The sequence below is a fragment of the Musa acuminata genome, chromosome BXJ3-3 (assembly GCF_036884655.1).
Source record: "Musa acuminata AAA Group cultivar baxijiao chromosome BXJ3-3, Cavendish_Baxijiao_AAA, whole genome shotgun sequence".
NCBI lineage: Eukaryota > Viridiplantae > Streptophyta > Magnoliopsida > Zingiberales > Musaceae > Musa > Musa acuminata.
Window position 1 is genome coordinate 38,910,000 of NC_088351.1, and position 25,409 is coordinate 38,935,408.

At 37.4% G+C, this 25,409-nt stretch overlaps 3 protein-coding genes across 4 annotated transcripts; all 3 read right to left on the reverse strand.

The window, feature by feature from the left end:
* Window positions 1-2,635: 2,635 nt before the first annotated feature.
* On the reverse strand, window positions 2,636-10,864 carry LOC135632816 (protein IMPAIRED IN BABA-INDUCED STERILITY 1-like). Its single transcript, XM_065141606.1, has 9 exons — window positions 10,122-10,864; window positions 8,164-8,448; window positions 7,724-8,041; window positions 5,674-5,901; window positions 4,975-5,072; window positions 4,523-4,634; window positions 3,907-4,419; window positions 3,696-3,825; window positions 2,636-3,124 (listed from the first exon to the last, which is right to left on the reverse strand). The coding sequence occupies exons 1-9, from the start codon at window positions 10,494-10,496 to the stop codon at window positions 3,099-3,101; spliced, it is 2,085 nt and encodes a 694-aa protein (XP_064997678.1). The 5' UTR covers window positions 10,497-10,864; the 3' UTR covers window positions 2,636-3,098.
* Window positions 10,865-14,485: 3,621 nt separating this feature from the next.
* Window positions 14,486-15,175, reverse strand: LOC135632647 (uncharacterized). The gene has a single exon (XM_065141289.1). It carries the CDS (start codon window positions 15,113-15,115, stop codon window positions 14,657-14,659), a length of 459 nt encoding a protein of 152 aa, XP_064997361.1. The 5' UTR covers window positions 15,116-15,175; the 3' UTR covers window positions 14,486-14,656.
* A 1,815-nt stretch (window positions 15,176-16,990) lies between these two features.
* On the reverse strand, window positions 16,991-25,141 carry LOC135633278 (protein WEAK CHLOROPLAST MOVEMENT UNDER BLUE LIGHT 1-like). 2 transcript variants are annotated; one of them, XM_065142578.1, is made up of 4 exons: window positions 24,691-25,141; window positions 22,904-23,014; window positions 21,146-22,804; window positions 16,991-17,189 (listed from the first exon to the last, which is right to left on the reverse strand). In XM_065142578.1, the coding sequence occupies exons 2-4, from the start codon at window positions 23,003-23,005 to the stop codon at window positions 17,124-17,126; spliced, it is 1,827 nt and encodes a 608-aa protein (XP_064998650.1). In that variant the 5' UTR covers window positions 23,006-23,014; window positions 24,691-25,141; the 3' UTR covers window positions 16,991-17,123. The 2 variants fall into 2 exon arrangements, with proteins under 2 accessions (XP_064998650.1, XP_064998649.1); XM_065142577.1 differs by having other exon boundaries at window positions 24,635-25,141.
* Window positions 25,142-25,409: the final 268 nt, after the last annotated feature.

The following is a 25,409-nucleotide window of genomic DNA, read 5'->3' on the forward strand; positions in this document are numbered from 1 at the left end:
AAAGCACGGCGTCACCGTCACGCAAAGCGTCAGATGAACGGTCATGATTTGTACGGTCGCCTACGGACGGAGGATCGTGGGGTTCGGGGCAAAACACTTTTGCGCGGGATAAACAAATGGACACGTGTCGGTGAGGGAGGAGGGGCAAAGCTTACGTCGAGCAAACAGCGCGATGGCGTAGAGAGCGGCGTTATACTGTATCGGCAACCCGGTACGTGTGACGTGTTGCCACGTGTGCTGCCGTAGGATATGACATGGACGGTGTGTCAACGTTCGTACTTGGACGCACCGACTCGAAAGCACACTATTAGATTTTTATAATAATTAATTAATTAATTAAAATATTATTAGATTTTAATTAAATTATAATTAAGAATACCGATGGGTAGAATGCAAGTTCATTTTTATCGTAAGAATCTATTTTAATTAGTTTTTCTAAATCCTTTAATGTAGAAATATCGTCAATTAAATTTGACCAATCTGTCCCAAATTGGTTTTTAACCAATTTTGACCTCAATTCATGCCTAAATCGAAATTTTGATTGGAAGCTCAAATTTGACATAATTTCTATTTTAGTTTAATTAGATTTTGATTCTAAATTAAAATTTTGACTAGTCAAGACTAATTTTGTGTAAGTGAACTCTAACTAGTTAATTAATTTTCGGGACTCAATTTTGAGATGTCTCATTAAATAAAACTGATTAGCTCATTTGATATATAAAATTATGTTAAAGATTAATCTTAAATAATATTTAAAATTAATACTATTTATAATAATATATCTAATTAAAAAATTTAGATAATTCTAAGGTTGAATTTAATTCAAATAATCATGTGATTAGTTAGAATGATGTTTTTTTAGATATCCTTATAATTTAAAGCTATATATTCAAAAACAATGATACTATTTCATAATAATAGTATTTCTCCATGGTAAAACTAGTTGCACGAGTGAATCATCATATATTTCCTAAAAAGCGGGTGATGCGACTCCCCCCACAAGCTCACATGTTGATTTCTATTTAAGGTGATGTTTACGTATTATCGAATAAAGAGCGATCGTATCGTCGCTTACCCAAAATCAACGATGGCTCGTTAATACAAGAGTCCAACAAGTAACAACATTATCTCAAGAAAGAGACATGTGTATCTAAGGAAAGAATTGATTTTAAGAGTGATTCGGTTAATCAAGACGGTAATATCTAAAGTGCGAGGTAATGCATCCTCTCTTCTCTTGATATAATCTAATTTTATTTTTATATTATATTTATTTAAAAAATATAATTATAAAAAATATTTATATATTATATTATAAAAAATTATTATAATATAGTGAAAAAAGGAAAGTAGGAACAATGACAAGATAGTAACATACATCATTAGGGGATGAAAGGGTGCTAAATAGCATGCAGTTTTTTCTCTTCCTTCCTTGTAATATATCTAAGAAATTAAATATCTTCGATGATAAAGAGTTGTGAATGTATCAATTCTTTCAATGATGCAATTTTCATTTTTCTCTGTTGGACAGATCAATCATCAATCGAATTCAGATTTTATAACTATACATGAATTATATGCATCGACAAGTTATTTGTAGATATGACGTTAAAATGCAACCATACACTTAGCCAAAGGGAGCATGAAAGGTGGCATTGATGGAGTCTTTTTTGGAGAAGGCATGGTGAGTCCTCACACTCCCTGTCTGCACTCACCCATAAAGAGCCAATTCTATTCATCATGAGAGATCAGGTTGGATGATGAGCCATCAAAGATGTCGAGAGATGAATTATTTCATTGGCCAAAAGTTATGGATATCTTTTCATTCTTCTTCTTCTTTTTATGTTTGTAATATGAGATGATTATCTTGTTCTACCAAAATTATTTCTCACATGCATTCATATCCAAGAAAAGAAAACAAAACCTTTTGATCCAACATGTGCTAAGCATGATCTCTTTTTAGGAGGGAACACATTGATCACTTGTCTGCTATTGTTCCTATGTTGATGACAACTGGTCATGTAAGAAAATTGATGGCAAGTGACTGGTCAAAGAGAAAAGATGTGTTGTTCTTGCATTTGTTTTATCATCATCAAATTGCTGTTGTGCTATTGAAATATAAATAAGGAAAATCAAAGTAAATAAGACTTTAGTTACAGTGAATCTAGCAGAGAGGATCACTGATGTAGCTGGAGATTTATGAATCTTAAACTTAGAAATAAAAGGTGAATTGATTCAAGTTTTAAACTTGTCTCATGGGTATTTGTTGTCATTTTATATCCAATAAGCTTATCAATATTGTATTTGATGTATTCAAAGCAAAAAAGACAATGGAAGTAACATCCCAAAGCTTAGTCCCAAAGGCGATTAAGGCTTTATTTACTCTATAAGAAGTTAAAAGGATGTACTACAATTAACTTTGGCCTAAACATTTTAACTCATGTCAATGGAACAAATTGATCTGTATCATCCATCATAAAAATGGCATGTACAAATTGTATGCATCGATGTTTAAATTCTTGCGGATGATGATTCTCATGCATCATGAAAGGCTTCCATTTCAAAATCTCTCCATATCCAAACAGGATGATTGTATGCTTACAATTCCTGCAAAAGTTGGGTCATTGAGAGAAAATGAAAAAAAAAAATGCTTCGTTTACTGTTGAACTTCCGGCATACATTTAGTTTTTACATCATAAAGTGAATGAAGATTGGATTAATGCTATTGATGCTAACACAGGAATCATGAGTTCATATATCGATCTACAGAAGATTGGCTTTTACAGAGCACCACAATTAGAGTCACTTTCAAGGAATTGATTGGTCTCATCGCCTTTTGAACAAAAGAGCTTCAGTCACTGCTGCTGGCAGTCAGTGTGGATGAATCAGATGCCGCTTGTCTTTTCTTACCTTGTAATCCATCAACAGGTAGTAAACTTTGGTACAAACTGCTGTGGCAGCTTCTACCTAATATTAGATATCACTGTTGGGGTTAACTACCTTTACCGTCTTAGTAGATGTTGGTCAAATCCTGATTGATCCAAGGGTTTTGTTTTGCGGATATAGTTTTCTACGATTACAAAACAAGCTACCCTGGCTTTCTACTTCCCTTGCTTTCTCCCTGCCACTGTGGTAAAGCAGTCAATAAGAAAACAATTCCATTTCATATAAACATGAAACTGAATTAACAATTGAAATAAACACTTCTCGTGCATTGGGACTGAGATAGGACGATTATAATAGAGGAAAGTCCAATTGGATGAACTTCAATAAGATTACGAGGAAATCATAGGTGCAATGCTGACACCAGTTGTACATTGTACAAAATTAAAAAGTAGCAACTAATCATTCTTTTATACTTAGATCAATAACCTTCTCGAGTGTAGCTATTGATGATTCTTTTAATATTTAGATCCAACATGTTTCGTGAAGATCTGTGGTCAATCTAGGATTATAAGGAATAGAAAGAAAATAGTTTATGTGGAATGGGCTTTAAGTGTTAGCCATGACTATTAAAAGAGCAAGGCATTTGACACGCTAGGACTCTAACCAAAATACCAATGAGTTCCAGTGCCCTATATGGCCAAACAAAAGACATATGAGGTTAAGGGACTAAGGCTTGTTTTTATTTACTTACTCTCTGCACGATTACCAAATGCTTGCATGAAAGATGTTGCAAAATGGAGTCTCACTATTACCTTTTTGAAACCATGATCTCCTAACTGCTTGGCGGATGTGGCGCTCATGCTTTTGTAGAAGTTCATCAACCTTGCAAGATTGAGACAACAAAGGTCCTGAGAACTCAACTCTGTCTTGATCACGGTAACCCTGAGATTTATCAGGAGAAATTAAGTCACTGGTCAATGCGATGCAATGTAAAACATCAAACCTGCCAGACTATCTGCATACCAAATTGTTATGTCGCATTGATGATGGATCTCCCTTGCAAAGGGCTTCTGACATCTCCTGGGAATAATATGCATCTGAAGAGTCAAATGATTCTGGATGGTCTAATTGTGTCCATCTGTTCAGCATTGCGCACTTGGCCAACTCATATGGTACATGACCTTTTGAACCAACATGCAGATCAACATTTTCTTGTCCCTTGTAGTCAAGCTTGCTTTTAATATTTTCAATATTGGACGAATTTCTTTCACAAGAAAAATGGCTTTTTGAGCTAGACCTACTGTCAGATCTACCATATGCATCACCTACTCTCTGTCCTGCCCATGCAAAGCCACTAGAAGCAGAAACAAGTAATGGCCCTGGAAAAGCAAGTTCCTCTTGAGAGTTGCACTTTGCACGATGACCTTCCTCTGGACATTTAACTGATGGCATTGGCTGGAGATCTACAAACAGTCTGGTTTCACTATCTACTCTTGGAAGATCTTTCTTTACATTTCCAGCACTGATCTCGGACTCCTGAAAATTTAATCCAAACATAAAAACATACATCCACCAGTGATTCATTGTAACTTTTTTTCCTCCAACTAAAAGAATTTGTAACTAGGAAAAGTTAAATTACCTCTTTACTGTCTGCTATTTTACTGAGTCCACTTGATGCCCATGAAGATCTATGTGTTCTCGAGGTTCTTTTCGTGGCTTCTGATCCTTGCCCTCTGCCAGTAACTCTTCTTCTGAAAAGACCAAAGACCATGAAAAAGGACTGCAGAATAACTAGCTGTCACATGTTCCAACAGTTGATGACATTTTGTACCGACTTAAGTTGATAACATTTTCCTATAACTAACAGATAGAAAGTGTTTTATTTTTTTATAATTACTTTCCATTTATATGAATGTAAATCTTCTGTCTTTGCTGGTCTGAATACGCACTCTTTAACTTTGTGAGGAAGCATATGTCATGTAATTTTTCTTAGCAGCTGAAAAGGTAAAGCGCAATGAACAACATGACATATTGGAATATCTTTCTGATTTCTTCTAGATCTGATAGAAACCCATAGATGAATAGAATTACCTGCGTGTCTCATCACGACTCTTTGTATCAATTTCTTTGGTGGGTGGGTACTTTGGCAAGCTTGAGGGTTCACAAGCGTAAGGCTTTGTTTTGAAATACTGAATAATCATGTAGAGGAAACATAAAAGGTAAGAGCAAGTTAAATTGAAATGGAAAATATCAATATAACTGAGTTATCACAGATATGAAACAATTTTCATTTAGCAGAGAAAAATACCAGCTTGAGGATCTGTATGTGTAATATAATGTAGGACCACTGTCAAAGAACTACTGCCTTAAATGCTCTGGAATGGAGAATAACTTCCAGTTATCATGTTTTTTATAAATTTATAATGCACTGTAACACTCTGCACAAATTCTTCTTGTCCATTAGCCGAGGGACCAGGCAGGTGCTCTCCAATGGTAACCACACCCTATTCCTTTTCTATTTCCGATTATACCTAATTATTTAGTTGACATAATCTTGGCTTAAAATATCTATATGTTATTTGGAATTGCTATGCTCCATATTACAATTCCACTTACACAATTATATTATCATTTTTGCTTTTTAACCCAAATAAAGCTGCAAAAGAAATGAAGTGTGTTGATAGGGAGAAGAAGACAATTTTCACCACTGAGGAGATTAACAGAAATTGATATAAGTGCTAAATATATATCAAAAAGCTCATGTAATATAGTTTCAAGGAAAGTACTCACCTCCACTTCAAGGGCACTTGTGGCAGTACCACGCTTAAATGGTTCAATAGATAAAAAGGTCTCTAACAAGCTAATGGCACTTTCTGGTAAACTTTTGAATGTCTCCAGGAGGCTACTCTCATAGATATGATAAGGTCTAAAGATCGTAGCATGGGGTAACTTAGACTTATTCCAGTATTCATCTGGTGGAGAACCACAAAGCTTAAAGATTTTATGTAGTTGTTCAACCTGAAAAGGAAAGTTATCTTGCATCTTCAGATTTGAAAAACAACTTATAAATAGGGCATTTCTCACAGCATTTAAACAAGAAAACACTTCAAATGAACAAGCTGCAATGAAGAAATGGCACTACTTAAACCACTAACAGTTAAAATCTATTTTGCACATTTCCAGTAAATGTTTAATAATGATGGTTCTTCTAATAAATCATTTCCTTTACTTTGCAACTTCATAACTGTGAAAATACTTCTGAGATGAGCAACTAACAGATGTCGATTCTTTCCAAGTGAAAAACAGAATAGTATCTTGGTATGTACAAGATGGTTGAAGTTGATCTATACAGATGCATTTGCCATTTGAGTGTCTGAGTTATGGATATCATATGTTAGTTTTCTCATGTATATATGTGCAATGGATCCTTGTGTACGATACAGGGGACATCTTTAGAAAAAGAGAATTGTTTGTTATTGAGCCTCAAACAGTACTCTTGAGTTGCCTGGTCTAAGTCAATTATTACAAATCCACATAGCAATCCAGTTCATGGAAGAATGATGAATTATTCAAATCCAAGCTCGACAGCAAAGAACTCACTCTGGGACCTCTATCAGCCACTTAAATAGCATATAAGAAACAGTTTAAGCAAATTTCTCATAACAAGCCAGCCAACTCATGGACCCATTAGGAGAGAATTTGCTAATATACAAAAATCGAGATGTCTTCCACACACTTGTCCTGTACTTATTTCTGGCTGCTTCTTTATCTTTTCTCTCAATAGGTTGTAATAATCCAACAAAAACTATTCATTCTGCATCTGACAATTCTAGTCTATCTATTGCTAGACTTTATATAATTTCTTCCTAAACCAGGTAGTTGGCAAAGATAATTCCCAGGTACAAATTAGCATTAAAATTGTTAAAGAATAGATTTCACAATATTAATCTTAAAAATATTAATAACATTATTTTATAAAATAAAACTTCTCTATTGTGACAATTTTAAAACTAAAACAGCTTTCTCAGGTAGTGACTATGAAGGAAATGCTCCGTCATTGTGGTTTCATGATATGAAAAAAGGCTACAGATGACAGCATTTTTAAGCTGCTGCTATAACATCGAAAATGAAACTAGCCTTAAAAACAATTCTATTAAGTGGAGGCAAATCTTAGAAATGCTTTCAAGACAAGCTAGTTTGAGAAACAAATTCCTGTTCTCAAATGTTTCATTGTCCGAGTGATTTAATTTTCAATGCACAAAACTACATCTTTAGTAGACATTTCAGTCAAGGTGATTCCAGTTCCATTATTGAACGTTCATCCCAATAATCATTACCAATCTTTCTAATGTAGACATCTACTCTAGTCGTGCAGATGATAATTCTGACAGACAAACACACATATCATACACAAGGATCATGACAGTTACAGGGTCCAATTTTCATGACACCTTGGTTTGCTAATTTGACTTAAATCTGTAAAAGGAATCTATAATAAAAATTCTCTTTTTTAATGATTATTAGACCTTAATTTCATAACCTACAGGACAGTACACAACAATATGCAGCAATGTAACTGTTTAGGAGGAAAATGAGAGATTATTTTTATCATTATGCAGGTGCTGATTTTACAGTTCATCACAACTAATCATGTTTTATATAACCCTATAAAAGTTTTCTCATTCCATTTCTTTTACCATTTTCTGTTTTTTTGTTAATAGAAATTAATTAAGTAAAAAAAATCTTTCTCCTATATGAAACTATGTATTTGTTCATGTCTCAATTCACATGATCCTTCTTTTTCTCCATGTTTTATAATGGTAACAAAAAACACTTGTACCTCGGTTCTGCCTTGCAAGATAGGTCTTCCAACAAACATTTCTGCAAATACACAACCGATGCTCCACAAATCTACAGTTGTTCCATAGTTAGTGGAACCCAGAAGTAGTTCAGGCGGCCGATACCATAGAGTCACAACACGGCTAGTTAGGGGTTGGCTATGCCCAGAACTGAAGAAATTTGCCAGACCAAAATCAGCGATTTTCACAACCCCCTCATTATTAACTAGTAGATTTGCTCCCTTTATGTCACGGTGAATAATACCACGTGAATGGCAATGCTCAAGTCCAGATAGCAACTGTTGCATGTAGCACTTGACCTGCAAATTATGGACATAGAAAAAAAATATTCTGGTCGGAAATAATTACGTGTTCCAGTGTGTTATCCCAAGAAAATCTAAGACAAATAGTTTGCACTATTATTGAAAAAATATGATCAAACCTGAGATTCAGAGAATTTAATGTTAGGAGAGGATGACAGTCCTGCAAGATCATGTTCCATATATTCAAATACGAGGTAGAGACTGCATGATAACCGTGAAGTAATCAATCCTTCCAATTTAATGATATTTGGATGGTCAAGCCAGCGCAGTATCTTTATTTCCCTTGCCATAAACCTAACACTTTCTCTCTCAAAATTGTCAAAGCGCACCTTCTTCAAGGCGACAATTTTTCCTGTGTCGAGATCACGTGCTCTGAACACACTGCTATAAGTACCTTGTCCAATCTTCACAGGCAGAAAAAACCAAGTTTAGCCAGAAATAGCCAGTCAAGAACTAGCTAGCTTTATGTTCAAAGAAGAAGTTTACCAATTTGAACATTCAAAGCCTATGTGAAGCACAATCAAACAACCAGCCATTGGGTCTTAGGAATTAAATGTCTCAAGATCTACAAACCATTGAAAGCCTGATCTATTTTTATGATAATGACTACGTGAAGCTCACTTGTAATACTATGTATCGTAGAGATAATAGCGCATAAAATTTTCTAATAGAGCTTAGCTCTTAAATGAAATTTGAACTTATAACATCTGTCACAACAAAAGTATCCGATAGACTTGCACTCAATAAATGAACTGCATGACAAAAATAGCTAACCAACTATGTATATCTGAGTCAATCTATACACAGTTTTTTGTTTAGGCTGATTTTTCAGTCAATTGGAAATGCAATGACAGAGATGCTTATAGGCACCGACTCATCTATAAGAAGTTTTAAAAAAAATTTCTCTTTGGATGATAAGGGTTATATAGTATAACAATTATGCATTCTCGAAAAAGAAGAACCATTTTAGAACTTGTGATGCTCTCATATTCAATTTATGCTGGCAAGTCTCCAAGCATAAGGATAACATCTTCTTCTGTTGCCATCTTCCACCCAGAAAAAGAGAGGAAAAAAATCAACTACCATAAGATAAATAAGAGCAATTACTTAAAATATTGGCAAATTTGAGTTTCAAAAAACATTTAAGTCATTTGTCACATCTAGCTTAAGAAAGTTACATGATAGCAGAGGATGCAAAAGCAGAATTGGCTTAAAAAATAGATAATAGATGCAGAACCACCTAGAACTTCCCTTATGAACACCAAAAGCTAAGCTTTCTTTTTGTTTCACTAATCATAATTGCTGGTGAAACAACTGTTATTAGTAAAAAGAGAAGCAACCTCAAAATAAAGAAAAAGAAACTCTTCTTTTTCTCCAAATGAAGCAAAAACATGAGAAGATGAACAATAAATGAAAGAAATGTTTATCTGGAGAGTAAAGGCCATTCTCTCCAATTTAATGGAAGAGCCAAGTTAATCTAGTCTGGGGAGCTCAACAAAAAAGGACATCATCTAGACATAGAGGTTAGTTGTCCAATGGAAAGGTTAGGGGTCACAACCTCCAAAAAGTTTGATGTAAGCATAACATGATAGTAAGGTAAAATTAGGATGATAATTACTTTCAACAGATGACCCAAAGTACACTGCTATATTACAGGGATAAGGAACATCAAACAAAGAAAGCACTACGTCTTCCCTCGAGATTTAGCAAATAAGACAAGGAAGGATGAGAGAATGTGGTAAGCTACAAATGGGTATTGGAAGTAGGACACATGCGCCGGTACAGATTTGTTTCCTGAGAGTACAACAATAAAATTATACCCAAGTGCAATTTGTCATGAATCACCATATCGTTTAACATCATCGAACTTCCTCAGCTACGCAACCAGAAAAGAGCAAATTTGGGAGAAATTTGCGCACACGCATATCATTTTCGGTCAAGAAAGATATCACTGGATAATATGGATAAATCATCATATTTAGTCTTTGATGACATTAAACAAACAGCCCATGCAAACTAGTCGAAGTGCCTATGTGTCGAATCAATTTCTTTACGGAGACGACGACTACAATCGTACCTTCTCCAGCTTCTCAAAGGAGTCAGCTTTAAGAGGCACCCAACCCTGAATAGCATCCCCGGCAACAGCACTAAGCCAAGAGGGCCATCCGGCGGCGACCTGCTCCCCTTCGATATACTTGTTAAGATTCTCTAGCCGGAAGCTCTGCGACGTGGTACAACCGGCGCTCCCTTTCCCATGTTCCTCCAATTCTAGGCAATTCCCCTCCGTCTCTTCCTTCCTCAACAGACATGCAGGCCTGGTTACCTGTACGGTCTGGTACCGCTGCGATGACGTCGAGATCGGACCCGACCGCTCCCGGTGGTCCCGCAGGATACCGGAGGAATCAACCGCCGGGGTAACCGAGACCACATTCTTCGACGCGAGGCAGCCCATCCGCGGCGGCCGGGTCTACGGCATTGCCCAGGCCTCCGGGATGAAGGAAACTGGGGGCGAAATCGGGGATGCAATAGGAGCCCCGCAGTCGGGGTAATGGGAAGGATCACCCAAACGACCTCGGGCAGAATTGGGTGGCCCGGGGATCCGGAAAGGCTGTAATCACCCCCTACAAATAGAAAAGGCAAGACCTTTGTGCGCCGCTGCTCCCAATCGCTCCGCAAATTACCAGTGGAAGAGCAAAAGACAGCCACCGAAATCGACGCGGCGACGAACAGGGGAGGAGGAGATGGCGAAGAACTGTGGCCGTCTGGGCGCGAGCTTCAAAGCGCGTGGGTTGGGCAGTGGTGTCGCTTTGTGCGGTCAAGTCTCTCTCTTGGCTTCATATGGTGTCAAAGAAGCTGCTGTTTTTGGTGTTATATGGTGACATCCACTGCACTGTTTTCATAGTGGTTTGACAAAAAAAGCATGACAATGAGACAAAATGTCTTCCTAAAATTGCTGTATTCATTGTGACGAAGACAAAGGAGAGGAAGGTAGGAAGGAAGGATTGAGAAGCCACTTTAGTTGACTCACATAGCTGACACCACTAGATGTGGTTTTCTCTCTCTAGAATAGACATGAGAGGGTCACAAGGTTTGGTGGGTTAGCACTAGGCTAAAGGAAGTGCTATTTTCCATGGCCTGTGACTGTGCTGTCTTTTGCTTTGAGGCGAGGAGCATTAGCAACACTCTACAAGCTTCATTCACTAGGTTAGAAGTTCCAAGATCAATGTGGGTAGTCTTCAAAGGCATATATATATATATATATATATATATATATATATATATATATATATAGAGATTTAAAATAAATTTTCTTCTTAAAAAGGAAAGGAATCTAAGGCATTAATATACACAGCTTTATTTTTATAATTATCTAAAAATTTATTTCTAAGACTCGAATGATCGATCGAGTTTTTTTTTTATTTGATATTAAAATTTGGTGTGTATTAATGATAATGACCACATCCTAATTTATTCTGTAGATAGGATATCACTGAAGCAACATGCATTTTGGATTGTCCCAAATGTATGTATGAGAATCTAATATTGGAGTCCTGTAAGGATGTCCTACAATCCATGTTCATGAGGACACAACACAAACAAGCTCACCAAATCAACCTGCAAGGATTTAGATATAAGAATCCCTTCACTGTTGATGTACCTGAACACTGTAATAACAAGACAAAGAACAAAGAAATACTAGGAGATGAACATTTCATTGCTTTTAAGGTCATGTGTCTTGAGGTCCACTTTGCATCCTCATGTAAAGCATACCCCCATTCACTGAAGCCACCTGTTACCCAACATTGTCTTTTCATCATCTCATGTTCCTTTTACTTCCATGAATGCTGACAGTAAACAAGGAAGAGACACTGCTTTATCACATGCAACACTTGATGCATCTCATATTCCTCTTCCTTTTGTCTGCACTTTATGTAAACAAGGTACAGTCTCACATATACCTCTATCATTAGGAAACAGGAAGAGATGCTCTATGGTTGTAGAATAAGAATTTAGGGTCCAATAGGGTTTGGTGGCTCCATACATTCTCAAAATACTGCACTTAGAATAACCAGGACAAGTGATGAAGGGCATCCTCTTGTTCATCATTGTCATTGGAGAATGCCTTTCATCACATGGTGCATCTTTTATTTCCATTTAATTTGTCTTCAGGTCTTTTGGCAAGTCCTAAAATTAAGATTTAAGTACCATTAGAAATGATAGATCAGGACAAGAATTTGTGATGCTAAATTGTAGAGTCAGTGTTCTCAACAATGAGCTTTAGGGAAAAGAATTAATTAAATGAACACTCAAAATCAGGTGCAATGGAAAAACATTTTCTAATGGTAAACTAAGAAGGGGGTAATTTGGTGTGGCATAAGGTTGTACACAGCTCTCTTTTTTCTAAGGACCAATCACTACCATATTTCTCTTCAAAGGAAGAAAGAAGAAGCAGTTATTAAGGGGGGAAAAGGATTCTTAACAAAGGCTGGTATAGCAAAAATTTCACTGCAATATAGTTTATAGGATATATGATGCAGATGACCATTCATCTTAGTCCAGTTATGTTCCATTGGGAAGACTAATGGCATGAACATTGCCCAACAACTCACACAAACTGCATGATGATGTATAAGGTTAGTCACATTGAAAATGCTTGTGTATAGGCAACAAAACTTATGATGCAACCAAATGCTAATTGCTGATATGATATTTGAAAGGACTAAGACTTAGATTCTGAATAGATTCAATACCTGTGCAGATCATATTACCGTAGGATTCCAATAACTCGGTTTTCCTGCATGTCTTGCTTCGCTTGACAGAATGAGCACCACATACTTTTCCTATACTATTGTACAAAATCCATGAATTTGTAATGCTAATCTGAAAGATTTTCCAAGGATTTCAAGTGCCACAAATACGCTCATACAATTCAACCAAGTCATAGCCAGGTACTTTATCCAATCCCCTTTCTCTAGCTGTAGCTCATATATTTGCAGCTTCACTCCACTTACCAGTCTGAGCATACACATCTGACATAAGAGCAAAATTACCTCAGTTCTAGAGTTCTTGTTCATCAAACTGTATTCTTCTTCAAGTTGACCTGCTCGACCAAGTAATTCAACCATGCAACTGAAATGCTCTTCCTGTGGAGCAACCAAATAACCTGAACTCATGGAATTAGAAATACACCAGCATTATTGAATCAGCAGTATCTTCCGCCAGATAAGTTCTGTAAAAATACCCATGACTTTCATTTCCTGGCTCTGAACTACCCAGTTGAGCATGCAGGCTCTTCACCATTTTTCAGCATTTCCCGAAACAACACAGCAGCTTCATCTGCAAGACCAAAATTTACATAACCCATCATCAAAGTATTGACGGAACCAAGCCTTTGTCTGATGTTGAATAAAAATCATCCTCACATTACTGATTTGCTCACATTTTGCATGCATGTGTGGAGTCAAATTGGAACCACTCATATATACCTGAAGGTTATATCAGAACACAATACCATCGACCCACCTGCCTTTTCTTGCTTCTCTGGTATCAGCAAATGCCGAAACGGACTCACCACCATGCCAAGTTTGGTCTTGCACCTTCTTTGACCACGTCACCGAACAAGTTAATGGCATCTTCAATTACATTATGGGGATAACCAGAAATCATGACATAGGACAAGACTATGTCATGGCAGATCAGATGACCTAATAGTTTATATTTTCTAGCCCTATTCATCTTATTGCACTTTGAGCACAGTTCAATGAGAGTAATGGTGATAACAATATCAAGCATAATATATTTTTCTTGTTATGTAAACCAACTTCACATTTGAACATTCATGAGCACAATACAACTTCTCAAACCAAAATTAATAGCTGAAATGACAGTACCAATTCCTTCATACTCTAAATTTGGATACAACATAAGAGCATCATCGAAATGGCCAACTCTAAAATAGCGAACAATAAACAATTAAATTCAAGTAAACCACCAAACCCAAATTAGCATTACAGTTCAAAAGCTTGGTCCAAGATAGATGCCATCACCAAACCCATGAGTAAAAATGTGAGCTTGAATCTTGGCAATCTGATCTCAGTGACAACAGATAAACCTCTCTGCCGTATAGGATTAGCAATTCCACGACTCCTTGAATCCAATATGTCCCGAGGGGCACGGGTCAAAGAATCCATTTAGATTGTAACTTAAATCCAATAGGAAAAGGCAGAATCTTGTCTTCTAATTCAAAATGGATTATTCTGATTTATATTGAACTGGCTTATCTATCTTCCAAGACATGATATGTTGGGCCTTATTTTGCAGTCAAAGAACAAAAAATGATACCAAAATAAATTTGATTTCCTGGAAAGAATTAATTCAGTAGAGTAGGAAGGGAAAGGTCCAATTTTTAAGAAACCAATCAACGTCAAAAGAAGGCAGCAAGATAAAAAATGCATCGACTTTAAAGACGTCCATCATCAACATCTACACATTCTTATCATAGCAGAGAAATAGGATTGGAACCCTAATGTTCTCCGGTTAGTTATCTGCTTTGAGAGAAACGGGGAAGGAAATTGCAATCAAATTAGATCGGTGGCACAGAGAACCGGCAAATCAGGAGAATCGCAAGGATGCATCCAATCCACCAACTCTGCGAACCCTGTCAGGGTCATCCAATCCGCCGGTGCCGGTGCCGGTGCCGTTGCGCGACGGCGATGCCGGGAGCTGGGACGAGAAATAGCGGAGCCGGAGTTGCTCGGCCCTGGTGGGGGACTCGACTTCACACCCCTCGTCGAAGTTGAGGGCGTAGCTGAGGGGGTCGTACCTGAACTCGGTGGAGGGGCGACGCCGGTGCCTCCCCCCGCCGCAATGGTAGCCGAAGCCCAGGCATTTGCCGCGGTGTTCCGGCCGGATCAACGAGGTGGCCGACCGGGCCGCTCGCTCCTCGTAGACGGGTTCTTCCTGAGAGACGGAGGGGCGGAAGCAGGAGGTGAAGCAGTGGTGATGGTGGTGCTTCCTCTTCAGCGGCGGCGTAGCGGGAGGTGAGCCGGATGGGCGGTGATCGTACTCCATGCTTCCGTTAAGGGATTATTTCGTAAGACTCTGCCATCACCTCCCTTATAAATATAAATATATATATATATATATATATATATATATATATATATATATATTCTCGACACTAAACCCGAATTAGATTTTGGTTTTAGAAGAGGGAAAAAATAAGCATAAAAACAGGCACAACAAATTATGCTATATGAGGTAAATATAGATATACTTAACTAAAATTGAAGTCAACCACTGTTATAAATACCTACTTCTACAACTATACATAGTTGGACTTGATGGTGGATTAGAAGCATGAAAAAGCATGTTCAAATTGGATCATTTTAAAGTTTAATCCAAATATTATTGGTCGAGTTTCTATTATGAATTATATCTAATGTAGTATTAAAAGTTCTAATATTGCAGAGCTATTTTTGTTGTTATTTACAAAGATATTACAAAGCATTCATGACAGTTAACGAGGAAAATCAATTAATTGAGTAATATCATCCTAATTATTTCTATTAGATGAATGTATAGATAAAATGTCATGTATAACCATCATGGAGTTGAGACACAATCCCTTTTTCAGTATTTACACACAAATGGGATGACCATAAACTACCACAAAACTTCTTGTGAATAGATTGAAGGAAGAAATGAAAAGGCAGTGTGTGTTGATCATCACAATGCACAAGTGATCAAGAGACATACAGAACTCAAAAAACTGCAATATGTCATCCATAAAAGCAAAGAAAGGACCAGTTCAATGGTTATACTTTGAGGGTTGCAACAAAGCCAAAAGATCTTGTTTGAGGATTTACAGGTAAGATAAGAGACTATTTGAGACAGGAGAAAGAGCTAACAGGAAGACAGTTGCATATGTTTAACTCTTTGTTCTCAGTTGTATCGAAGACAAATCTTGCAAGTCCTGGTACCGGATACCTGGGAGACGGTAACTTCATAAGCATGAGCAGAGTAAAGAACAGTAAAGACGGTAACTTCATATGTTTAACAAGTTAATTAAGATTAAAATATTAGAGCAATGTGATATACAAATAAAAAGGAGCAAATAGTGGGGAAAATATATTTACCAAAATATGTAAATATCAAACTTTAACCACAAAGTGCAATGGAAAAATAGAATAAGCATCTTGTAACATGAGAAGCTGTAAAATAGATGGATAGCTGTAGGGCGGAGTTGTCGTTAAACATAGCAACCATATGCTACAGTGATGTAAACCATTAATATCTGAAGAAATGTTGCCACTTTTCCTGGGAATCAGACTAGGTAATTCAACTATGGTTGGTCATCGACACTACAATGAAAATTGAAGTTAAGACAGAAAAAAACAGTGATGATAGATGATTCACTACTTGTCCATTTCAAAGAAAAAATAAAAATAAGAAATCAGAATGTTGTTACCGCTTACATTTTCATCGATTGGTGCCCCTTCCCTTCTTCATTGAGGACCAATGTTCAATGTGCCTGCAGTATTCTGTGATTCCACATTTTTAAGTCTCCAGGCATGTTCATTTCCTGAAGCTTTCGCGTCAAAAGTAGCACCATATGCAGCATGATTTGCTTGGAAAAAACAAAGACGAGCAGCATGCTTCTTTCCAGCACGATGCTGAGACAATGATATTTCATTCATGCATGCTACTTTGCACTCGTTACACTACAACATCTTATTCCCATTTGGCATGGTAGACTTGTTCTTATAGGTCCATTTTCTCTTTGTGCAGTGTGCTTCACTTTGATAGTGTTGCTTGAGATTAAAAGCATTTTCACATTTCACCTGGCAGATATTGCACCAATACAGGGCATTCTGGTTCAGTACAGCTGGTTGAATAATACACTGTCGAGGCAAAATCAGTTGTCCTTCAGATGAACTGCAGTGGGCTGGTTGATACTGCAAATGCTGTAAAAGATTGTCGGCCCACAATCCTCTAATGGCTTCAAAGAAGATTGTTGTAAATGCAACTCTACAGGTGCAGCCTCCCAGTATTGTGGTGGCTGTTTCAGAAAATGACTTTAATGAGGTGCTGGTTCCGGCTGGACCATCATCTTTCGCTTGAGACAGCATCCTGGAGACAACTCCTAGAAAAAAGAAAAGGTCTAAATTAGACACAGGAATAAACCACACGTTTCTATTTAGATTTTTATAAAGCATACAGAACCAGATGGAGAACACTGAGTAAAATTAAAAATCAATTCTCTTAAAACATTTGAAGCAAGAGTTTGGAGCAACTAAACATTTGAATGGTACAAGATTTCTGACAAAAGTTCGCCCACTGGAATGTACGTTCAGGCCAGTATGCATCATAACATATTCACATAAGACAAGCTTCCTCAGTCCCAAGCATTTCATGTATGATCATTCGTGTAGAAAATTTAGGAAAGGTACAAGGAAAAAAGGTGTTGAAATACATTGTTCCTTCCTTATGATGTCTGCAAGACAGAAAGATAAGAAAGTGCCCATTTCTTCAGCACAGGCATCCTGTATCAGCAATGATTCCATAGTATACTGTGATACAGATCACCGTAGGGATTTAATTTGTTTGTCAAACAGATCATGCCAATTTAGAAGAAAAACAAGGCTCATAGTATATGAAAACAAGTTATATGAAAAGGTAAGTATACTAAGATTTTCTCTTATGGATTCATTATCTTATGCACAGTCATTGGTCCTGTTAGCAATATAATAAGAGATGTAGCTCAGTAAAAACATGTCACCTTCAAGCAACATCAATATTTTTGTGCAGAAGAATAAAACAACAACAAAGCCATAAAGTTTTAACTATTTTTGGGTCAGCTATATGATCTTTTGCTGTCATTAAAATCTATAAGAGACCATACAGTTAGTTAAGAATATTTAAATATTTATTTATAAATTATATTAAAGTTTTTAGATCTCCCTCTAACTCTCCTCATACCACTAAAATTTTTACCAGTCAAACTGACAAATTCCTTATTTGTGCAGTTGAATAAAAAGGCAAAATTTAGGTATGAAGTATGCACGAAGATAGACCCAGAAAACCTAGTGGGGTAGGTAATGTAATAAATTATGCATCAGAGAGAGCACCTATAATTCGAAGTAGAAGCATGCCATATTGTTCACTTTCAAGTAATAAATAGCAAATTTTCTACAATTTACCAAGAAACCCATTGCAGCGCTACGTCATAATTGTATCAATAGCATTAGCAAATAAATTGCTCATTTATGTTTTCTCACAGAATACTTATGTCCAAGAATGTAATTTGAAATAGATATGTCCTAGAATGTAATTTCAAATAGATAAAATAAATCACTAAGAAAGAGAAAGAAGATGCATAAACATTATAATGAACAAGTAAATGTACCAATTAGTATTCCCAAGATAAATAAAAAAAAGCTCTCTCTAAAATTGTCCCCCATGCATAAACATAATTTCTATCTGTTTCATGGTCTTCAAGAATTAATAAATATCAAGGGATTTCTTACTTGAGATGGCATAGGGGGCAGCCTAGTGGTAGCAGAAGGTTGTAAAAAAGCATTTTTCACTCTTTTCTGGTGTTCTAACTCCCTTTCAAGTGCTACCTCATAGCTTATTGTCCCCTCTTTTAACCCATCAGTTGCATATTCATTTGAATCTGAATTTTGTTGTAAATTCTGAAGAGCAATTTCTCTCTCAGGTAAAACGTGATTAGGTATTACATCTGAGCCACTGGGGGCAGGAGAAAGTGGTACAGTTGCATCGGAATCTGGTAATCCATTTGGCTGAGAATCAGAATTGGAGTGCATTTAAGTACATAAACTTGTCCAACCAAGAGCTAAAGGCATAGTAAATCTTGGACTTCTCTCCTGACCTTAGGATCTTTGTGCACATTTTTCTACCATCAAAACAAGCCAAAAATTAGAACTCCAAAAGCACTTTCTAGAAATCCATAGAATAATCGCATCATTTAAAGTGTGACTTTTAGGACAGATTACCTAAATGGTTTTTTATCCAAATGAATTTGCTATCAAGATCATTTTGCAGGGAATCCCACTGTTCAAGAAAAAAAAAAAGCACAAATAAACTTCATTTTTTGAAGATTTTCTCATATCATTCAACAAAAAGATAGTTGAGAAACAAAATTGCCACATGGTGTAAACTCTAGAGTCTAGATGTGACATGTCATTAATTCAACATTAGAAGTCTCAATTTATTTACGTAAGAGAATTTTCTATGAAAGGTCTATGGTGCAAATTCATATGCATCATTTGTGGTATCAAATGGTGGTAATCACCTCCACATATGCATCATGTTAAAAATAAATTGCCAAGCGGCCAAATCGCCTCCACCTATAGCTGAAGTCAAAATAAAATTAATCAAATATTTCCTGAATGATTTTTGGTGCAAGGGCCCTTCTAAAATGCTTTGCTAAATGTGGAAGATTGGCAGAACTTGATTTCATACGAAATAGTTGATGTACTGAAATATGCTTCTTGTTAAAATTTTATATAAGATTAACCCACAATATCATTTTTGCAAATTATGAATATGGCAATGCAACAAACAAATTCCTTATGTGTGTGTGTGTATAATTTATATATACATATATCAGCATATAAAAATAATAGTAGTAGATGACATATAAAACAAATAAAAAATACTTAAAAGAAAAGTACTCAAAACTAGTGTAAGTCGCCTCTTTCTGCCATGAACCATGAAGATGGAAGAAAGACACCATCATTTCGTCCCAGTGGCTTGCTTGCGTGTTATGTAACACTCCACATGTTAGTTGAAACCCCAAACCCTTTCTGTTCTTTTCCATTCCATGCTAATAGCTACAAACACTCAGAGGTTAGTGATTCTTCTGATTAACAATTATTTTGCTGGTGATGTGCCCTTATTGCTTGTTTTGCCAAAAGCAAAAGTATGGTGCAATCTTCCAAAACCGTGCAAAAGAATCAAATGGCAAGAACTGCCCTGTCATCTATCTCTCGGGTGATGCCATCCCTAACCAGAAGTTCCTGCTACTACTACTACTGCTACCCACAAGCCAAGTTGATGACCATACAGATGCACGAGCCAAAGACATTCTTGGTATCCATGCAGGATTACCAGCATATTTTGGTTGCTTCTAGCCACAACTGCTCAAAATAGTAAATTACAGCACACTCTTTAGATTCCCCTATTTTATGTTATCAACAGCTTCATAAGCATTAACATCAGACTCCATATTTGTAAGGCGAAATTCCTTCAAGAAATTTAATTTCTATAGCACCAATGTCATTTTCTTATTTTCGGATCCAACAAGCCAACACTAATCTTCTCCGAAAGCAACAATCTTGTGAAACGAACCCAAAACCAGCAATGCGACATCAATAGGATTCAAAATCACAAGAAAGATACGGAAACTGCCGTCAGACCAACATTTCACCTAATTACCGACTTGCGAAGGGCAAATCAGTCGATCAGGCAATTACAAGACTAGAATCATAAACAAAACCAAGCGGAGGGATGTTTGACACTAAAATCGGATTCGTGCATCAAAGAAGGCATGGTGGGTTACACTTGCATTTTGGCTAAAACCGAAGCTAGATAAGAAGCAAGGGAGATTATAACCTAGAAATCGGAGCGTGCTTTACAATGCCGGGAACAGCAAACAAGGAGAGAACTCTCGTTGGAGAATCCCTAGCCGTGGATGCATCAAAAACCGACTTCTATATCGATGAGAGAGAGAGAGAGAGAGAGCACTCCAAAGCGCGAAACCTGCATGATGAAAAAGCGGCGCTACTTCTCGACGTCGTTACCCGCCTTCGTACTCGCGGGTAAGCGGACACGATTGGAGGCGCAAGGAGGTAGGATGTGGTACCCGCTGGGTCACCGCGGGTAAGCGTTCTCGGTGATAGTAATTATTTATTTATTTATTTTAGAACACTTCCTCCAAATGTCGAGTGCTATTAATATCAATCACTTCACCATTAGAGAACATGATGGCCATAAATCATGCAACAACACGATTACCATAGATAAAATGACTTGTAGAATTGGCTTGGAATTTGATTAGAGTTTCATGTTGAGAACCTTAGCAAGAGGGACATAATTGAGGTGTGTTCCATCGAAATCTGGAGGAGAACCATCTGCATGGTGACGAAGCACTGATTTAGGCAGTGATGGGGTGCAAGTGGAGCGCTTGCCATTGTTGCTGTCTTTCTTCGGACGCTGCTTGGTGAGTGAATCTGCAGCAGCCCTTCTCTGTGTCTGCTCTGCTCTCCACTTCCTCAGCTGATCCTCGATTGCTGCTTTAGCTTTCTCGGCCAGCTCGGCTCTTCTTGTTGCCTCTTCCAGGTTGGATCTCAAATCATTGATTCTAGAGGTTGCAGCTTCCAGCTCTTCGTTTAACATGTCAGCGTTGGAAGTTCGTTCAAATCCAGAAGAGCGAGGAGAATCTGCAATTCCCATGGCTTTCCCGGTCTCCTGGGTTAAGGAATTGCTTTCCTTGGCTAAGATTGCCATTCCACCATAACCATCAATGATATCGCTCTTTCCACGTTTAGTTTCAGTCGCATAATCAGCTTTATCATCCATCTCCATTTCAGATTCTGCATCCTTCTTTTGTACTTGAGATTCCATCTTAGATGATTTAGTTTCTAATGCTAGTTCCTGCACAGCAATATACAACCCAGATTGAGAAACCGTAGCCCTTGCTTCGGCAGCTAAAATTCTTCTTGACCTGCTTCTGTGAAGATCTGCTTTCAGTGTCGTAATTTCTTCCTCAAGATCCATCTCTCTTCCCCTCATTTCAGACATCTCGTGTTTCAGTGTTTGAGTTCTACTGGAAAGAAGCTCAATCTGGCAATTTAGATCAGTCACTTTATCTCTCTCACTCTGAAGCTCGTTGTGCATTCTCTTTTTTTCGGCTTCCATCAAGGCAAGATAGCTTGAATACTTGGATCTTGCCCTTTCTGGTGTTTCCATCTCCGAAGCGAGCTGGTTTGCATCGGTAACAACATCTAAAGCAAATCTTGAGCATGCACTATACAACTCTTCTAATTGCTTCAGTTCAGATTGCAAATAATCAACTTGTATCATTTTTGCGAATAGTTCATTCTCCATGTTATTCATCATATCCAAGTGATCTTTCATCCCTTCTAGCTTATCATGTGATTGAGCAAGTGCCTCTTTAGTAATGTGCAACTCTGCTTCCATTCTGAAAAAGGAAGCATACCTCTCCTTATCTGCTTCAATGGCTGCCAGTGTAGAGGAAAAAAGGGCTTCATTTAGTGCTGAAATGTGCAGCAATAACTTCTTTCTCTGATCACTCTCTAAGAAAATTGCTTGCCCCATCAACTCAGCTCTTCTTTCTGCCATAGTATGTAATCGTCCTGAAGCAGTGACCTCAGATCCCATGGCATGTTCTTCTTCTTGCAAGGCTTTCAACTCATCCACAATGCCAAGTAGTTCCGATTCGTGCTCGCTGGATCCTAAGAGCGACTGTGCAATCACTTTATTTTCAGATTCAAGTTTAGCTATTTTGGTTTCAGCTTGCTGACATTTTTCCCTGTATCTATCAATCTCAGCAACAGAATTTTCCAACTGGATTGACAAATCATCAACTGTTTTATGATAGACTTCAAGCTCCAGATTGGCTTGTTTATTGGCAGATTTATTGATTTCCAGCTGCACTTTGCAATTAGCTAACTCTTTTAACAAGAGGCATAGATCTTTCTCCTCCTGCTCCTCCTGGATACTCAAGAGAAAAAGGATAAAGGTCAATTTTAAGAGGGTCTCACATTTTCAGTACTTGGGGTCTTTAAAATTATGCTTCAAAGATTATCTTACCATGTTTCCTGAGGAAGCGCACCTATTCTGACCGGCTTTCTGCTCAAAAAAGGATAATGCAGTCTTTACAGATTCAAAAGGCTTAGTGTCTATTTCTCCCATTCTTTTCTCCTAGCAGATGGATAATATATGCAGTCAGTATCTTGAACCAATTTGGCTTAAAACAATGTTCTATGACCAGTAAATAAATGCAAGTTTTGGCAACCATTAGAAATCAAACAGAGAACAGCTATTATCTTACAATTGAGCAAAAAGATACATGTACAAGGAAAAAGACAGAAAAAAATAGTGATGATAAGATTGCAAGCATAATTATAGTTTCTGATGAACTTTTCTTAAGCAATTTTTTTTTTAGAAGCACAACAAATCTAACATAATGTGGAGAAGATCATGTGTGGCGTACTAAAAACTCAGCCCACTTTTTGAGTAATACCCTTTTTATTGGTTTCAACCCTGAGATGCCAAAGGCAGAAGCATGAATCTTATAATATGTTGTTTTATCTCTATGGGAGCATTTTGTATTTAAGATCTTCACTCTTATGTGCTAATCCATAGTTTCAATTACCATGACATGCCGACTGCATCACATCTATTCATTAGTCAGTACCATACTGATATACAGAATATGATCAACATATAAGCAATTTTATAACATTTTATTAGTGTATCAAAGCATAACATATTGTGCCAGTTGGTGCATACCACCGATAGAAGATTCTAGTATGATACCAATACTCTTGTATTTGTGATTTTACCTAAGGCTCCCACCTTAATCTATCTTGATGAAGCCCTTCATAATCATCTTCACATGTGGGCACATGCTTATTCATCGAATTACATGAGTCCTTATCAATAGTATACAACTATACATAAAGGTTACTTTTCTCTCTTCTTTCTAATTTATTAACAGTTAGCTGCAGTTTAAAATGTCACAGAAACTGCTGCATGGTCTTTTGTTATGAAACTAGGAGGACATAATAATAAGCTTAACAAGAGAATGTTGTTCAGAGAAGAAGAATGAAGAGCATCCTAGACAATAGGAAGTTGTTTGTAAAACTTTTACAGCCTAGCTTTGAAACACCTGATCTAAAAAGGAAGAGCCACATAATGAAATTCCTCCAAGTGAGATTATCAAGTACTAGTTATACTGATCCAATTACTAAATATTTCTTTTTCATCATTGCTTCAGATATTGCAGAGAACACACACGAAATTTGTAACATCACATAGTGCTTTGCGTCAATCTATGCAACCATAAAATAGTAATCTCCAAGTTGTACTAAACATTGGAGAAACTCTATGTTCCAAGTAACAGATAACTGTCCACTGTATGGTGGAATGGCTTTCTCCCAACACCATCGATGGTCAACTTACACCGACAGAATTGCCAAATTTTATAGAAGCAAAAAGGAAAACATCCAAGAAGGATGAAAATATAAGTGAACCTTGCACTCAATGATCACATACACATTTTATATCAAAGCTGATCCAAGAGGAAGGACAAACATTGTGATTTAGTAGTATTTTACTGCATACTGAATTCAACAATGGATTTCATTGTCACAATGGCTAACAAATCTTCCGAAATTACCTAATAACACGTCCTCGAATTAATACGAAAACCTAATCTGCAAACATCCAAATCGTAACAATAATCACACCTATCAATTTTCAAGGGAACAATATTTACAGAGATTAAACAACCTAATTTCATCAAACAATCAAACTTACGATTCAATTTCTCGCACCATCTGCTTCAACCGGAAGGAAAAGGAAAGATCTTTTACCCTAACAAACAGTCGCAGAGAGACGAATGGATCGGAGGGGCAGGAATCAGCACAGAGGCTTGGAGAAACACATAAAAATACCCTCTTCCAGGCCGCGAGAAGACGAATCGGCGAAAGGAACGAGGGGAAGCACCAGATCGAGGCATCCTCGAAGCCGCTCGTCTCGATCGAAAAGGTCGAGTGTCGGAGCCACCAATGATAACCCCGTTTTGGTGGCGCGGGAAGTCGGTCGGGTACTCCGCATGATCGGTTTAAGAGATCGTAGGCACGAGATACTCCATCGCTGATTGGACGCCACGACGGTAATAACGCCCTCTTATCTCCAAAAACTCCTTAGCCAAAGGGACATTAGAAGAGCAATGGTGTCATTGGATTTGGTTCTTGGCATTCTCTTACGGCAGTGGCAGAGACTTACACTCTCCTCTATAAATCAATTCAGATGACTTCCTTTGCGTTGTAGATTCGGATGTGGCATATTCCTTAGATTGTTTCGAGGCTCCCCGAGATAAAGATATGGCTTCATTTATTGACTTCTCCAACACATTGAGTGTGCTTCTGAAGGCTGTCTGCTGTTTGCATGACACAGTGGATCCTCTTTGGGGTTGTCCAGCAAAAGGTTTGTGGCGGCGTGGCGTGCAGTCTACCATCTTTCAAAAGCTGTCTGCTGTCTGCTGTCTGAGTAATCTAGTTGATCTTAGTTGAGTGGTTTGGGGGAAGCC

Bases quoted from the DNA above. Each gene is read 5' to 3' on its own strand.
- LOC135632816 (XM_065141606.1), bottom strand. From the start codon at position 10,496: ATGGGCTGCCTCGCGTCGAAGAATGTGGTCTCGGTTACCCCGGCGGTT. The intron at 5,073-5,673 runs GTGAGTACTTTC...ATGATTATTCAG, and splicing joins CAAGTGCCCTTGAAGTGGAG to TATTTCAAAACAAAGCCTTA. The intron at 4,635-4,974 runs GTAATTCTATTC...TGGTCTTTTCAG, and splicing joins AGTCGTGATGAGACACGCAG to AAGAAGAGTTACTGGCAGAG.
- LOC135632647 (XM_065141289.1), bottom strand. From the start codon at position 15,115: ATGGAGTACGATCACCGCCCATCCGGCTCACCTCCCGCTACGCCGCCG.
- LOC135633278 (XM_065142578.1), bottom strand. From the start codon at position 23,005: ATGGGAGAAATAGACACTAAGCCTTTTGAATCTGTAAAGACTGCATTA. The intron at 22,805-22,903 runs GTAAGATAATCT...TTGAGTATCCAG, and splicing joins GCGCTTCCTCAGGAAACATG to GAGGAGCAGGAGGAGAAAGA. The intron at 17,190-21,145 runs GTTCTCAACATG...TCTTTTTTCTAG, and splicing joins ATTATGTCCCTCTTGCTAAG to GAGTTGTCTCCAGGATGCTG.